The sequence below is a fragment of the Parasteatoda tepidariorum genome, chromosome 3 (genome assembly GCF_982258835.1).
Source record: "Parasteatoda tepidariorum strain Cologne lab strain chromosome 3, Ptep-v5.0, whole genome shotgun sequence".
Lineage (NCBI taxonomy): Eukaryota > Metazoa > Arthropoda > Arachnida > Araneae > Theridiidae > Parasteatoda > Parasteatoda tepidariorum.
Genome location: NC_141757.1, coordinates 123303065 through 123318632, shown reverse-complemented (window position 1 = coordinate 123318632; position 15568 = coordinate 123303065). Strand labels below are relative to the sequence as shown.

The window sequence follows — 15568 nt, the reverse complement described above, 5'->3', positions numbered from 1 at the left end:
TAGGCAAAACGTAATTTATATTAGAAGAATATACTAAAATGAGTCGACAACTTAAGTATTAAAAATACATCAGACGCATGTTTCCCTACCCAAGTGTTGATAATAACACATCGTTTTGTGCAAGTAGATGAATGGTGCTTTTTCTTAGTTTAAACAGACAAATACTCTTTAATTACAAGCATATATTTGTATACAATGTGTTCATAGAAAAAATATAGGGCGCTTTCCATTAAAAAAAATAATCGCCGTGTATATAAGTTCTTTCAAATTCTTTTATAATTATTACCGCTTGAGCAAGTCAATTTAAATATAATTTGTTTTAAGTTACAAAAGGAAATAAAACATTTTTTTTTTTAAAAATTGGTTTCATAAATTCTATTTGCCAAATAAATCTCGGATGATGAAGAACAAAAGATTTGAGAACATATGTGTACAAAAAAAAGAAAATTTAAAAATGAAAAAGCAAGTAACAGCAAGTAAGGCAAAAAAATTAACTGTTTAATTTTTTTCTTCTTGTAATTGGGCACTTGCAACTCAAGAAGAAGACGATCACTGATACACAGATACGTGACCTATGACTCCAACTCCAGCTGATCGTTTAAAACAAGATGTCGGGTCAAAGTATTTCCACTTAAGTTAGAAGGTTAATTGAATATAACGCTGTATCGCACATAGCATTTGTTAAAATATAATTATTTCTCGTCTAAGTCATTTACTTAACTTAGGTTTATCATTTGTTTATATATATTTTATTGTAACCGTGGTATATTTTAGTACTTGGCAATCGATATTTGATGGGCTCGGCTTACTTGAAATATAATGGAAAGAATGATTGCTAACATAAGCAAATGCCAGGCCTCAACAACCAATCAGGAACGAGAATACATCTTTCAAAGACATCCTATTATTCAAGAAAATTTTTATTGATATTTACCAAGAACACGTGTGAATTTTTTGTGATATTTTTTTCTTGTGATACTTAAACTGTATATTTGTAAATCTATGGGAATGAAAATTAAAAAAAAATACTCCAACTTCAAATTTCAAAATAAACAATAATACTCTACTGAAATCAAATGAAAAAAAATATTTCTGTAAAAGGCATGGATTATCTGAATCAAGCTCCCTATTTTCGGCGAATACATCCAAATAGATTGCGTCGCTTTCGAAAATGGATGGCTAGTAAAAGAAAGTCTCCATTTGAAAGACACGTAGATAAAGAGAATTTAATTTTATTACAAATAAGAAACACTCTAATAAATATTAAGCATAAACTACCTACTATAGTTTCTATGAATCAATTAAAAACTTTACCAATGAAGATGAAACCAAAGAATTTAGAGATGGTTACCATGCCTTCTCAAAATGAAACAGGAGTTTTAGAAAAGAAAAGGGAGATTAATTCAACTACAGATTGGTCTGATATTTTATCTGAAAAAAAGAATAGGTATTTAACTGCTGTTACGGATACGTCGTCAAATACGCGCAGAGAAACTGAGCAAACTTATTATGAAACTTTATCTTCTGCCATTATGAAAACTGACGATGTCGAGTCCACTTCATTATCCAGTGACGCAGTTTTGAATCGAACTGAAGAAAAACTTTCCTTTTTAGCTTTTACAGATTCATCTCCAAGTATGCCAATTACATCTGAAAAAATACTATCTGAAACATTTTCAGTTTTCGTGACACAAAGCGGAAATGAATCTTCTATAGATGTTAATGAATTGAATACTATATCTGAAATGAAACCATCTCCTTTAGTGATTACTAATTCATATCAAAATCTTCCGAGCCCAACTGTTCAAATGTCTTCAGAAATAATATCTTCAACTATGAAAGTTACTAACGAAGTTGAATATTTCACTGAATCTAATGTCGCAGTTTTGAATACTATTTCTATAGAAGAAAGTTCACCAAATTTCTCGCCAAGTGCGATTAGTTCACTTGAACCACTGTTTTCTGGAACACCATCTCCAGAAACTGTAACCGAAAAAGAAGTTAGCAATGAGTTTGATGTAACATTGGAAAATATTGACGAAAAAACGGAAGAATTTATTAAAACAGAATTCTCTTCACAATCTACTGAGATTTATGAGCCAATAAGGACTACAAGAAGTGAAGTAGTCGATACGCCATCAGACGAGGATGATTATGACGATTCTGATAATTCTGAAATTAAGAAGCGAGATTTAATCGGAAAGTTGGAATATGCATGGCAAGATAAGGCTTATATCTTAGTGCGGTCGAACAATTCAGATCAAGCGTTAAATCAATTGCGTCAGTCTATAAAGAAAAAACAACAAATGGTAGTGAGGAACTATAAAGTGAGATCCAGATCACAAAGTTTTGTTAATGAAGATCTACATTTTAACGAACAGCTCTTAAAAACACACAGAAATGGAAAAGATAATAAAACAGGAGTAAGCGAGGGGTTTGACAGCAAACTATATCTTACTGTTTTGCCCTCGAGTCCTACAACAAGAGAAGGGATTAAAAATGACACACAACCTATATCTTCAGGTATTACGGGTAAAGAAGCTATTTTTGGAATTCTGGTTGCAGCTATTATCATGTTTCTTGTTATAGGTTTATGTTTGAAACGTAAAGAGAAACAAAAGGAGATAAATAATAATATTCATACACCAAAAGATAAAACGGAAGAGTGTAAAACGCTGAGAGATTATGATTTAATAGTGGAATCAACATATGATAGAGTGCCCGATGGTAATTATTTAAATATCTCTTTTTCAGGTATTTGAGAATTGAACATAATGATTTTTGTTGGCGAATAACAAATACGTTTCACAACTTCGCCAAAATTATTCAAACAGAAAAACGATCTCAATGTTTAATTAATTAACAATAATTAAAGTTTATAGATGTTTAGAAAGTTGTTAGAAGTTTTTTATTCAATGATGAGAAGAAAAAATTCTTAAAAATAGTGGCAAAAGGAAATAATAATAATCATAACAGTACCACTATGTGATATGATTTACACTCGTATAGATACCATTATATAATCTGTATGCAAATTTAAAAATATAAACATATTTCATATGTATTATTTTTAATGGATGAAATTAGAATTTTTCTTAAATGAAGTAAAAACATTATGCATATTTAGGGTTTGCAAATTATTATCTATGTTGGAAAAACAAAAATGTGAAAAAATTCTGACTAATCATTATTAAGATATGGAAGAGCCCATTCGGGATTAAAATTATTATTAGGGAGATGATATTTCTTATAGCTTTGCATCAGCTTTGAGCAGCCCTATTTATTTTTCTTATATATCTATATATATATATATACTATTGATGATCAACCCCACAGCCTTGTAATTTTGAATCCAATCCAGAAGACAATGGGATTCCTGTGTCAATTACTGGGAGAAATTTGCCCTCTTGGAGGACTTTTTGACGGAACTCATCCATATTTGCGTTACATGGTGAGGAAACACATAAAAACCTACCACTGTTAGCCTGATGGCCCTGAGATTCAAACCAATGATCCGTCTACCATTGAGGATATTTTACGTCGACACTGTAATCAATGCGAGCCGGATGTGAAATTCGTATCGACCTGCCATTGCTGGGATTCGAACACGGTTCCCCTCATTGGAAGGCGAACGCTCTATCACCTAAGTCTTTACGGCTCATCAGCCATAGTTTGATTAAATGCGCAAATATTAATTGAAGTGCTCAAAAACTGGACTCGCCTTTCCAGAATCTCACTCTAAACACCATATAAAATTTTTCAGTCGAATATCGTAGAATACGCGCTCTGCAAATTTAATCATTCTCATTACGAGCAGTCACTTCAGCTGCGATCGATAACTGCAAGTGAATAAAAAACTCGTGGGTCGTTATATTGTTCAGATGTGTGCTGGCTTCCATAAATGAAAAAGGGACAGGCAGCATTATATTATTATGTACCTCAAGACACTTTAAGTCCAATCCATTGGATGTTAGGATAGTTGTGGATATATAATGTAAGAACGAGGCGTATGCCTTTTTCAAATTTTCATTTCTAAATTCTATAAATAAATTTCAGTTCCAAAATTGCAGTTTCACAGTTTGTAACAGAGTTTCACAGTTTGTACAAATTTGTAACAGAGGACAACAAACTCTTAAACAACTTTTGATATAATGATCAGATTGTCACGTACTAGGACTCAATCCTAATGGTTCAAGGGTAGTGACCTGAAATATTGTAATTAGTTAGTATATGCGATTTTTTGTTCCTTATAAATAGAGAGGGCATCACTTTCTTTTCATTGTTCAGGAATTTTGCTTGTTTCAAGTCTTTTTAAAGAGGTCAGCACTGTTATTTTTTATTTTCACTTTAATATTTAATAATTTAGGTTTTTCTAACTGTAACTTCCTCTTTGTGTTTTCCATATGTAGACGCTTTTATCTTAGTTTTTTTCTTAGTGTATATTTGACTTGTATCATTCATTGTGTTTCACTTTATTTTTGCTTTATTTTTTTGAGGTTTCTTATTATTGTCTTATTTTATTTTCTATTGCAATGTCGACTTTTGGTTTTACCGCCGACGACAAAAAGGTTCCAGCATGTTGTCAAGGCGGTGTGTCACCTGATGAAGTGCCATTTTTGCTAACATGCGTATCCTTAGATTTCATTTTTCTTGTTCTTAAATTCTCAGATTTTTATCTGTATTGTTTAGTATATGTGATATTTTATATTACGAAATCAGATACAAAACGTACTTTTTCTGAATAAGCATACTCTTTCCCCCTTGGATTTGACGTGATTTCTGATCCTCAAAATAAAAGAGGTATCCTCAATCTGAGAAATATGGTTACTTTAGTTTAGTCAGAGGAGAATAGTTCAAAAATTAGGATCCTTAATGTTAATTGCGTATTTCTCAATTCGCTATGCGTTTTGAGTATTTCGCTATTTTTCTGGAAATTTTACTTGAATTGAAAAAAAAATTGGCGCAATTATAAAATTCGTGTTCCAAAGATGATTCTGCACAAAGATATTTTAAGAATTATTTACTATTTCTTTTATTTTATTTAATAATAGTCGAAAAAACGTTGAATTGGAAGGTATATATATTGGTCTCATCACTTTAGTACTAGAAAGACAAAAACTTGGTATATTGCCAAAAAGCAATCAAAATGACTGGATTGTGAAAGTATTACTAACGTGTAAAAAAGTTTGTTTAAAATTTATTTGTCATAAATTTTGATATTATGTATAGTTATACAACAAGTTATTTGCAAATATTAACAATAAAAAAGTTATATGTTGTACAAAAGTCACAAAATTCTGAGAAATTGTGTCATTATATGTATATCATTGTTTTTCTAATTGAAATTAAAAATCAGTCAAAAGGACTTCCTTGGGCAATCTAGTGTTAAAGAATGTAATTTCAATGACAAAATTCGAAAGTCGACTAGATCTGAGAAATCCATCCTTTTTTTTAAAAAAAAAGTTACATATTCGAAAGTTAGATATGGTAGGATACGCAGTAAGTAAAATTAACTTTAAGGGATCCAAACGTTGAACGGCCTTGTTGACCAGACTATTGGGACTATAAATCACAGATAGAGCCAATATATTTTGAGAGTCAGAAATCTAAATCCGTTGAAATAAAAGCTATGTTTATTTTTAAAAAATGTGCTCTTGTGTATGATTTTGTCTCATAAAATATCACCTGCTCTAACAGATTACCATATTTTAGGTCACCATCTCGAACTATAGGGCGAGGCTTACATGTGATTAAATCAAATTTTATTCAGTTAAATTCATTTTTATTCTGCCCTGTACATACGCTTTCTGAATTTACATGGTTTCTCCTACAGATTGCTTTCTACCTTTTGAAGAAGATTTTTTTGCCACTTCGTCAAGCTTCAAAGAGACTAACCTCAGAAACCTATTAAAGCATTCCAACTTAGAAGTTACAGAACCTTATGAAGAAGAATATTCAGGGCTCAAAACAAAGCTTTCTGATGATGACTTAACTAGTTCAGATGATTCCACGAACCCGAAAATTAAAAAATTTAAAACGCAATTATCAAATCTGCCATCTATGCAGCAAGTAGAGATAGAGAAGTCAGAATGCGAACTTATAAATATTGAAGATCCAGACCTTGCACCTTCGAACATTTTTGAGGACAGTCTCAAAGATTTGTCTGAAGTACTCCTGATGGTGGAACGAAAGATAGGAGAAATGAATCGAGAGTTGGTATTGGTAAAAAATCCCGAGAAAAACAGTATGGCGGCAAATGAACCATTACCAGAGACATCAATGAACATATTCCTATTGAAACCAAAAAGGGTTAAGCCTAAGGGAGTAAAATCATTTTCGCAATGTAGGTTTTTCAGATAATGCATAGAACCAAACCAGTTTTACTAAGGCAAGAGAAACTTAATTGAAGTATATTGTAATATATATTTTAGAATGTTTTGTTTTGCTCTGGATTTATTTCGAAGTTTCAAAACATTCGGTTTCGTTAATTAATTTCTTGGTGTTAAATAAAATACAAATAGATTAATTTATGAAATATAGTCAAGAGATGAGTGAAATATAATTTTTAGAACATATGCCTTCAGTTATTTTGAAGGAAAAAAAATTAAACAAAAGCAGCAAAGGAGTTCTGGATCTCTGACTAGTCAGTTGTAATATTTCATTAATTGTATTATATTAATATCATATTAATCTTTTGATGAATAAAGTAATTCTGCAGAAATTTTCTTTTTTCACTTATAAATGCTAAAATTTTCATAGTTATTTCTGATATATTCATCAATTCAGCTCACTTTGAAAAAAGAGAGCACTAAGTAGACTCGCTGCATCAACTGAAAATTGTTTAATACGCAATGCAACAAAATCAATCAGTGTCATAAAAAGTGACTGGCTCCGAAAGTGCGCAAAGATAAATTTAGGTGCTTTGAGGAGTTACGAACAGTGTTCAACCCGGAAAGATGAGTGGTGTTATGATTAAAATGCATGTGACGCTGTATAAAGTGAAAAATGCATTAATTTTGAACTTATGCGTCAAGAATTATTTATTTTAAATTTAAGTATACATTTGTATCGGATTTAAATAAAACTTTAAAAATTGCATAGAATCAAAAATAAGGACCCAGACTTGGAATCAACAATTACTCGACTAATGTAAGAGACGCTATGCACTCTAAAAAACTAAATTCATGGGTACGGCAGCCCATGGAATGCGAAGGCCTATTGTGCTCATCTGTTTTCTTGACCTTAGACTTTTGGACTGCTGGAACAGATGTTCCGGTATAGTAATCAACTGAAAGCAGAATATTCAGTGTTTTGTCCCCATCAGGGACTAATATAGGGGATCTATGGACCTTTATATCTATGGTCCCCATGCATGCTTGGCACTCATTTTTCGACCCACCGACGGGATGGAAGGCGAATCAACCTTTCCCGGTTCGAAGATAAAACCAGTAACTGTAATTGGGGGTGTAAAGCGTAAACGCTCAGTCACCGAGGTTCATGCTACGTACTCTGAAAAAGCTAAGAAACTGTGTTATAAACTATGTCTGATACAAAGCAAAACGGCAACACATCGAATCCATGAGAGTCATGCTTCTCCAGAATTTGTGACCGCTGTTTTCAATTATATAAATTTGGGCATTGATAGGTTCACATCATTATAATAATTTATAAGAACTAAACCTTTTTCGAAAAATATGCAATTTTTCCTTTACGCAATAATTCCGCATAGAATATAGAAAGATAACGGTCTCTAGTTATTTTTAAAATTCAGTCAAACTCTAAAATGCTTTTCATTATTGTTTGGCACTCCTATTGAATGCATTTTTCTATTTTTCATTCAACGATAAAATAGTATGGACAATTAACCAAATTATACACATTAAGGTAAAAATATTTATCTTTTTATTTTAGTAAAAAATAAATAAATACAAAAAATAGAAGCTAAAAAAACCATTGATAAAGTATTTTTTGCAAACAAAATTCAATTTACCTCATTCACTAGTTATCATATTTTTCAAATTATCTTTATTGCTTTTCTTTTAAGTGTAGAGTTCAAATTAATAATGCAAATACCATTTTAAAATGAAATCTCAGATTGACAGTTTTATTACTGCAATTTAGAAATTTTTAGTACTTGCATATTCTTTTTTCAGATAAGCATAAAAAAACAATTTTTCATTAAATGAATGCAATATCCTGGATTTTTTTATAAATACACGCAGAAAAAAATTGTCAACTTTATTTTCAAATTATAGAATTCTAATGAATATTTACGAGATTTTCTGTATGATATTTCCTTACTTCTCAGATCTTGACACATAATTGGAGGAGTGTCATTTTTTATGAATGTTCCAATTTCGCGTAAAAAAAAAAGGTTTTCGTTTTAGGGGGTATAGTATTCATTTCATACTATTCATAGTATTTCATAGTATAGTATTCATTCAAAGATAATATTCATTTCTGTGAGAAATTAAATGTAAAATAAAACCAGTTTTTAATAGGATTGATCATGAATGAAGTAAGTCTTTTTTAATACAAAAAGAATACATGCTTTGGATAAAAAGTTCTGACAAAATCCGAATTCGCACCGCACGAATTTTCCGAATTCGCACGCTATGCTTCATTTGTTTCTTAGATATGTGATTTACATAAAACTCATTTTAAATTCAGTTTTTTAAAATATAGAGTAATATATTTTAGTAACCATTTGACGCAGATGGCGCATCGGTGTCCCTTTTATATATTTTTTTTCTAACGCTTTAATTACAAGTAACAAAATAGGCATTTTTTAATTATAAAAAGCAATCTAATACTTACGAAACAAAATCTCTTAGATTATCTGAATTATTTTAGTACTAAAATATAAAATCCGAAAAAATAAAGTTTGACTTTTTTCCAATTACATTTAAAATTTTATGAATAAATGATTTCGATAATAAAAATGTTTTAAAGATAAATAATTGTTTCGCTCGTAAATAGTTGCATATATGAAAAATTATTGTCTGGAAATGAGCCGTGTTTGGATGATTTTAATTTTAACGCAAAAAAAGACACTGGTGTTTCGTGTTATATTTCATAACCATATATATTAAAACTCTAAATATGATAATTTTTTTAATATTTATTTTGACCTAAATTAATGCAAAATAATAAAAAACATATGACAAAAATGTTTAATGAAAATTCTGCGTTAGCTAATAATAGAACAATAGTTTTGTATCATTGTTTGAATTTACTTTTAATAAATGAAGAAAACGAGTTTCAGCAGTAAAAAAAATGCATTAACATTTCTCTTTGAGCTTTTTAATATATCTAACTAAAATTGAATGCCTTCTTGTCTGTGCGTGGTTTACACACTTGCCAAAGTCTTAAAAAAAGAATTAAAATTTATTTTTTATATCTGCCGTGGAAAATATAAAAGAAATAAATGGTCTGATGATCAATGAAACTCGAGATTGTGACTAACTAAGTCACAGTTATACTTTCTTTTAGATTTACAAAAATCTATGTTTACATATGCTAACAAATTTGAACGGGCGATATAAATTACGACATCAAACTCTAAATAAACGAACGATTTTCGACGAATTCAGGTTTTTAACCGTTACATGAAGAAAGTATCTCTAAAGCAGAGTCTTAAAACACAGTCCCTGTACATTTTTCTACAATCCATCGCAATTTCAAGTTTTTAAACTTTACAGTTCCTGAACAGCAAAGCAAAATTTAACATAAGGAAGAAAAAAATAATAAATATTTCGTGAAAAAGACTGGATTGCAATAACAAATTGAAATTTCACTAAAATAAGAAACAAATAGGATCCTTTTACCATGCCGAATGTTAATTCCGCAATTGTATTACTGTGGCATGCAGAGTAGTGTGTATGCTATTTTTACGACTAGTTTTACAATTAACTATTCTCGATGTCATTATTTAATATTATTTCTTTTTAATTCCATCCTAATTCCTGGGCATTTTTTCACAATCAATCATTATTTTACGTTTCTAAGTCTATAGTTATAAGTTATAGCTTTTGCTCACAGAAAGTCAATCAGTTCAAGCAAATGATCAGTTGAGCACCCTAACCATCTGAGGCAGAATGGCTGCCTCCTTTGAGGTTTTTTTTTTAATATAGAGAGATGTTAGTATTTATCTCTGCTCCCCGTAATAGGCGTATATGTAATGTGAGGAAATGATAAAATGAACTTAAGCTCGTCAGAAACTATCTTTTGCTTCACAATATAATACAACATATCGTGCGATGATTTTTTGCTTCTCTCACTTGCAAATTATTGCTCGATTCGATTCAGGCTAGGTAACTGCTATCAGAATCAAAACGCATAATATAAAAAAAATAGTTGTCAATTCTTAATTAGGTCAACAAAGAGAGATTTTATTTTAGTTGATTTTAATTAAATAATTACAATTTTTCACCCATATAAATCTAAAAATAATTTATTAAGTTTTATTAATGAATTAACATCTGAAGAAACTGCATTTGAACTTGAGTGGATGAATAAAAAAGTATTTTATTAATGATTGAAAATTTGAACAAGATATAAGAAGAGTGTGATGAACTAATAGCAGGAATTGAAAAATAATAGAATAATTTAAACAGTTCAATGAATAAATTTTTCCAGCAAATTGTAACGTATGAAAAGAATATCGTATCAGATGCATTCATTTTACAGATGGAACTTTTACCTTTAGAAAGTATTGGGAAAAAGTAGAGCTACTTAAAGCAAACGCAGCTATTGAAAAATTTGAAAAGGTGTCAGTAAATGTTACATATATAACGTTAAGCAAAGAATGGCTTTTACGTGCACATATAGAAAATTGGTGATAATCATAAACACTTAATGAAAAATAAAGAGAAAATTTTAAAACAATTACAAATTAAATATCTAGGAATGATTTGTTAAACATTCTTATTTACTTTTGATTTTATTTAAATAGTATAATATGATATTGAATTTTAGAAAAAAAGCGGCAACTTCAGAATCCTTTCCAAGTAGAATTCTTCGCTTACAAATTGAATATAAAAATAAAGCCAAGCTAAACAACAAATCTTTTTCTTGGCAAAAATTTTTATGATCCTTAAATTCATGGCATAAAAACAAATAAAAAATCGAAATCTAAGTATCATTTTAATGACTTCTCATAAAACAATAAACATGAAAAAATAGCATTACATTATTGAGATATAGAAAGTAGTTATGATAGAAAGCAGTTATGATAGAAAGCCATCTAAGGTAACTACTCCCTTGAGATAAACTGCATCCATCAAATATATATCAACGAAAATCCCTTTTTCTCTTACTTGAAAGGGAAAATCAATCTCGGTAGATTTTTTTCCCCAAATGTCGTTTCTATTCTTCACTTCATTAATAAATAACCTATTTTTTATATATCTTTGTTCAAGACCGTTGAGGAAATCATTTAGTTTATTCGATGACATAGAATCAAACTAATGTAGTTTGGGACCAGATATTTTTTTAAAAATATTAATAATGAAATGTGATAAAAAATTATAATGTTGAAAGCAGCATTTTTGGAAAATTTAGCCCATAAAAATTTAATTTTCAATAAGTAGTAATATACATACATACATATATATATATATATATATATATATATATATATATATATATATATATATATATATATATATATATATATATAATATATATATATATATATATATATATATATATATATATATATATATATATATATATATATATATATATATATATATATATATATAATATATATATATATATATATATATATATATATATATATATATATATATATATATATATATATATATATATATATAATATATATATATATATAAATAAATAAATACAAGAAAACACTAAGAAAGTTAAGAAAAACAATAAGTAACATTTATTGCGCTTAAGCTGCAAGTAAACAGCACTCATTAGATAAGTTCAAAATCCCCCTTTTTTCATATGTCTATAATTTTTCTTTGCTTTATTCTTCATTTTGAACTTATATATATATATATATATATATATATATATATATATATATATATATATATATATATATATATATATATATATATATATATATATATATATATATATATATATATAGTGGTGGCCAAAAGTGTGGACATTTTTTGAAAATTTCATGTTTTTCAACTTTGTGTGCTTGTAGAATATATTAATTTTCCATTAAATACAAACTTTTGCATATCAAATTGAAGGCAATTTAATGTGAAATTTAATAACAAAAATAGAATTAAAATAGCTGTATTACAAAAAAAAGTATTACTCATTTTAGTAGAACAAACAAACACAAATCGTTTTGAATAAGGACGTGTTTTGTAATAAATGCGTACTAACCAATCACAAACACTGTTCTTAGGACCAATCAAATGTCTGTAACTATAGTTCAGGTTATTTGGATGGTAAAAGAGTTATTGTTGTGGAAATATTTTGCGGAATGATGCATACTAGTACAATTAAATAGAGTATTGCTGTTTTTGAATATTTAGAGTTCTTTTTTTTTAATTAAACTAATTTTAAACAATGTCATCAACAAGAAGAACTATTTGGACATCTACAAAAAGAAGCCGAATTGTCATATTGAGAGAAAATGGCCTCTCTTATGCTGAAAATGCAGAACAAGTTGGTGGTCAGTGACTTGTTCTGGTGTACGAAAGCTCTGTTCACCTTATGAAAAAACGAAATCAGTTTAAAATAAAGCCAAATCAAGCCGAAAAAAATGCACAAGTTCTACTGCCGATAGAAAAATTAAACGGCTATGCCTTCAAGATAGAAAAAATTCATCAGATGCCATTAGATGTGAAATGAATGCAGCGGGTATTGCAGTAAGTTCAAGAACAATAAGAAGAAGGTTATCAGGATTTGGACTACAAGCTAGAATTCCAAGGAAAAACCATATTTAAGTCAAAAGCAACACAAAAAACGAGTTAAGTGGGCAAAAGAACATATTAAATGGTCAGAAAATCAATGGAAGCAAGTAGTTATCTGGAGCGATGAGAGTAAAATATCGCTGTTTGAAAGTGATGGAAAGAAAATGTGTGTGACGTAGACTAGGTGAAGCACTTCATCCTGAATGCATTGAAGCAACTACAAAAAACCCAACAAATGTCATAATTTGGGCATGTATGTCTGCAGATGGTGTGGGCCGAATTCAAGTGATTGATGGCATCCTGAATGCTAAAAAATACGTCGCAACTGTCCTAAAACCAAAATTGATACTATCCATCAGGGATCTCTTCCCCAAATAAGCACCATTTATTTCTCAGCAGGATTCAGCTCCATGCGTCACAGCAGAAGTATGCAAAGCATGGTTTCAAAGTAAAGGCATAGATATATTACCATGTCCAGGAAACAGCCCTGATCTCAATCAAATTGAAAATTTGTGGCGACGTTTGAAAATTCTTGTACGAAAAAAAACATCCATCCGATAAAAGACAACTTACTGAAGTTATAATTGATTCTTGGCACCATGGGATTACGAAAGATGAACTCCAAACACTCGTTCACTAGATGAAAAGACGCTGTGAAGCTATCTTAAAAAATAAGGGTTATCCTACTAAGTACTGATTGTGTAAGTATCACTTTAAAAAAATGCAAGTCTAAGATAGATTTTACTATTAGTTGCATAACTTTTTTTGTAATACAGTTATTGTAATACTGTATTTATTATTAAATTCTACATTAAATTACCTTCAATTTGATTTATCAACGTTTGTATTTAAGGGAAAATTAATATATTCCACAAACACACAAAGTCGAAAAACATGAAACTTTCAAAAAATGTCCACACTTTTGGCCACCACTGTATATATATATATATATATATATATATATATATATATATATATATATATATATATATATATATATATATGTTTAGATATATATTGTAATCTGGCAATCTTTCTGCGAAAACAATTTTAAATCATTCTTGAGAAATTTCCCGTCCATGTAAGTAGATCTGATTTCGCTACTCGCTTTATAGTCCATTTTTTATACTGTTTTTCTTTTATTTTATTTTCTGTTTTTACTTCTTATTTTTACTTATTTTTACTTTTTGTGTTCTATTTTGTTTGTTGTAATTTTTGTAAAAAAAAAATTTTAATGCTCCTCACACTATTGTATTAATATATTTTGCTTTGGCTTTATTGATACAATATCAGAAAGCACTCTGCTTTGCGGATATTATCGTGTGGGCTGATGAACAGATTATATCTTTTTTTTCGGTTTTTTTAAATAAAATTTCATCCATTTTTTTTTTAAAGCTGTTGTTTGTTCTTTTTTTATTTATTATTTCCCCGCCTTTTTTCGTATGTCTATAATTTTTCATTTTTTTATCTTCATTTTGAACTAAAATTTGAGCTTTATATATATATATATATATATATATATATATATATATATATATATATATATATATATATATATATATATATATATATATATTAAGTTCGAAATGAAGATAAAACAAAGAAAAATTATAGACATATGAAAAAAAGGGGGGAGATTGTAAATAAAAAAAATAACAAACAACAGTTTAAAAAAAAGAAAAAAAAAGAAAAAGGATGAAATTTTATTTAAAAAAGCCGGAAAAAAAAGATATAATCTGTTCATCAGCCCACACGATTATATCCGCAAAACAGAGTGCTTTCTGAAAATGTATCAATAAAGCCAAAGCAAAATATATTAATACAATAGTGTGAGGAGCACTCAAAAATTTTTTTACAAAAATTACATAAAATAAAATAGAACACAAAAAGTAAAAATAAGTAAAAATAACATGTAAAAACAGAAAATAAAGTAAAAGAAAAAACAGTATAAAAAATGGACTGTAAAGCGAGCAGCGAAGTCAGATCTACTTACATGGACGGGAAATTTTTCAAGAATGATTTAAAAATGTTTTCGCAGAAAGATTGCCATCAGATTACTATATATATATGATATTTCCTGACATTACCGAAATTCAGTTACTTAAAATTGATTTTTTTTTATTTCTGCTACATCTTTCGTTTCATTTTAAATCACAGTCATGTACTTTAAAAAAATTTTTTTTCATTTTCCTGGAATGTTGTGTTTCTTTTGGTTATCTTAAATATTTAAAACTAGAAGTTTCCGTTAACTCTTTCACTATTCCTCTAAAAAATAATAGGAAATAAAATCCTCCAGTAATTTAGTTTGGGGAATACCATTTGATTACTTGTAGATTTCTCGAATTTTTTTCTTAAACATACATACCAACAAATAGATTTTTTCTTTGCATTTGTTTATTTTTTTTAATTATTTTATTGCTTAAAGTGATGAAAATCGAATTTTACGATTCTGAAGTATTCTCGTAACGTTAATTACACTATACGAACACGCATATAGAATAATACGATGGAACACATTTTTTACTGCATTTATTCAAATACGTGATCTTGCTTAATCAGGGTGTAAGGATTTCAAATATAAAATAAGTTTTGTTCTGACACAGATTTCCTTTAATTGACATATTTGGTCTATATTTTTATTGAAATGTACAAGCTTATAA

General features: G+C 28.8%; 1 protein-coding gene across 1 annotated transcript; it reads left to right on the top strand.

The window, feature by feature from the left end:
- The first annotated feature begins 1103 nt into the window (after positions 1-1103).
- Positions 1104-6665, top strand: LOC139427030 (uncharacterized). Its single transcript, XM_071187362.2, has 2 exons — positions 1104-2727; positions 5834-6665. Exons 1-2 carry the CDS (start codon positions 1104-1106, stop codon positions 6358-6360), a joined length of 2151 nt encoding a protein of 716 aa, XP_071043463.2. The 3' UTR covers positions 6361-6665.
- The last annotated feature ends 8903 nt before the right edge of the window (positions 6666-15568 follow it).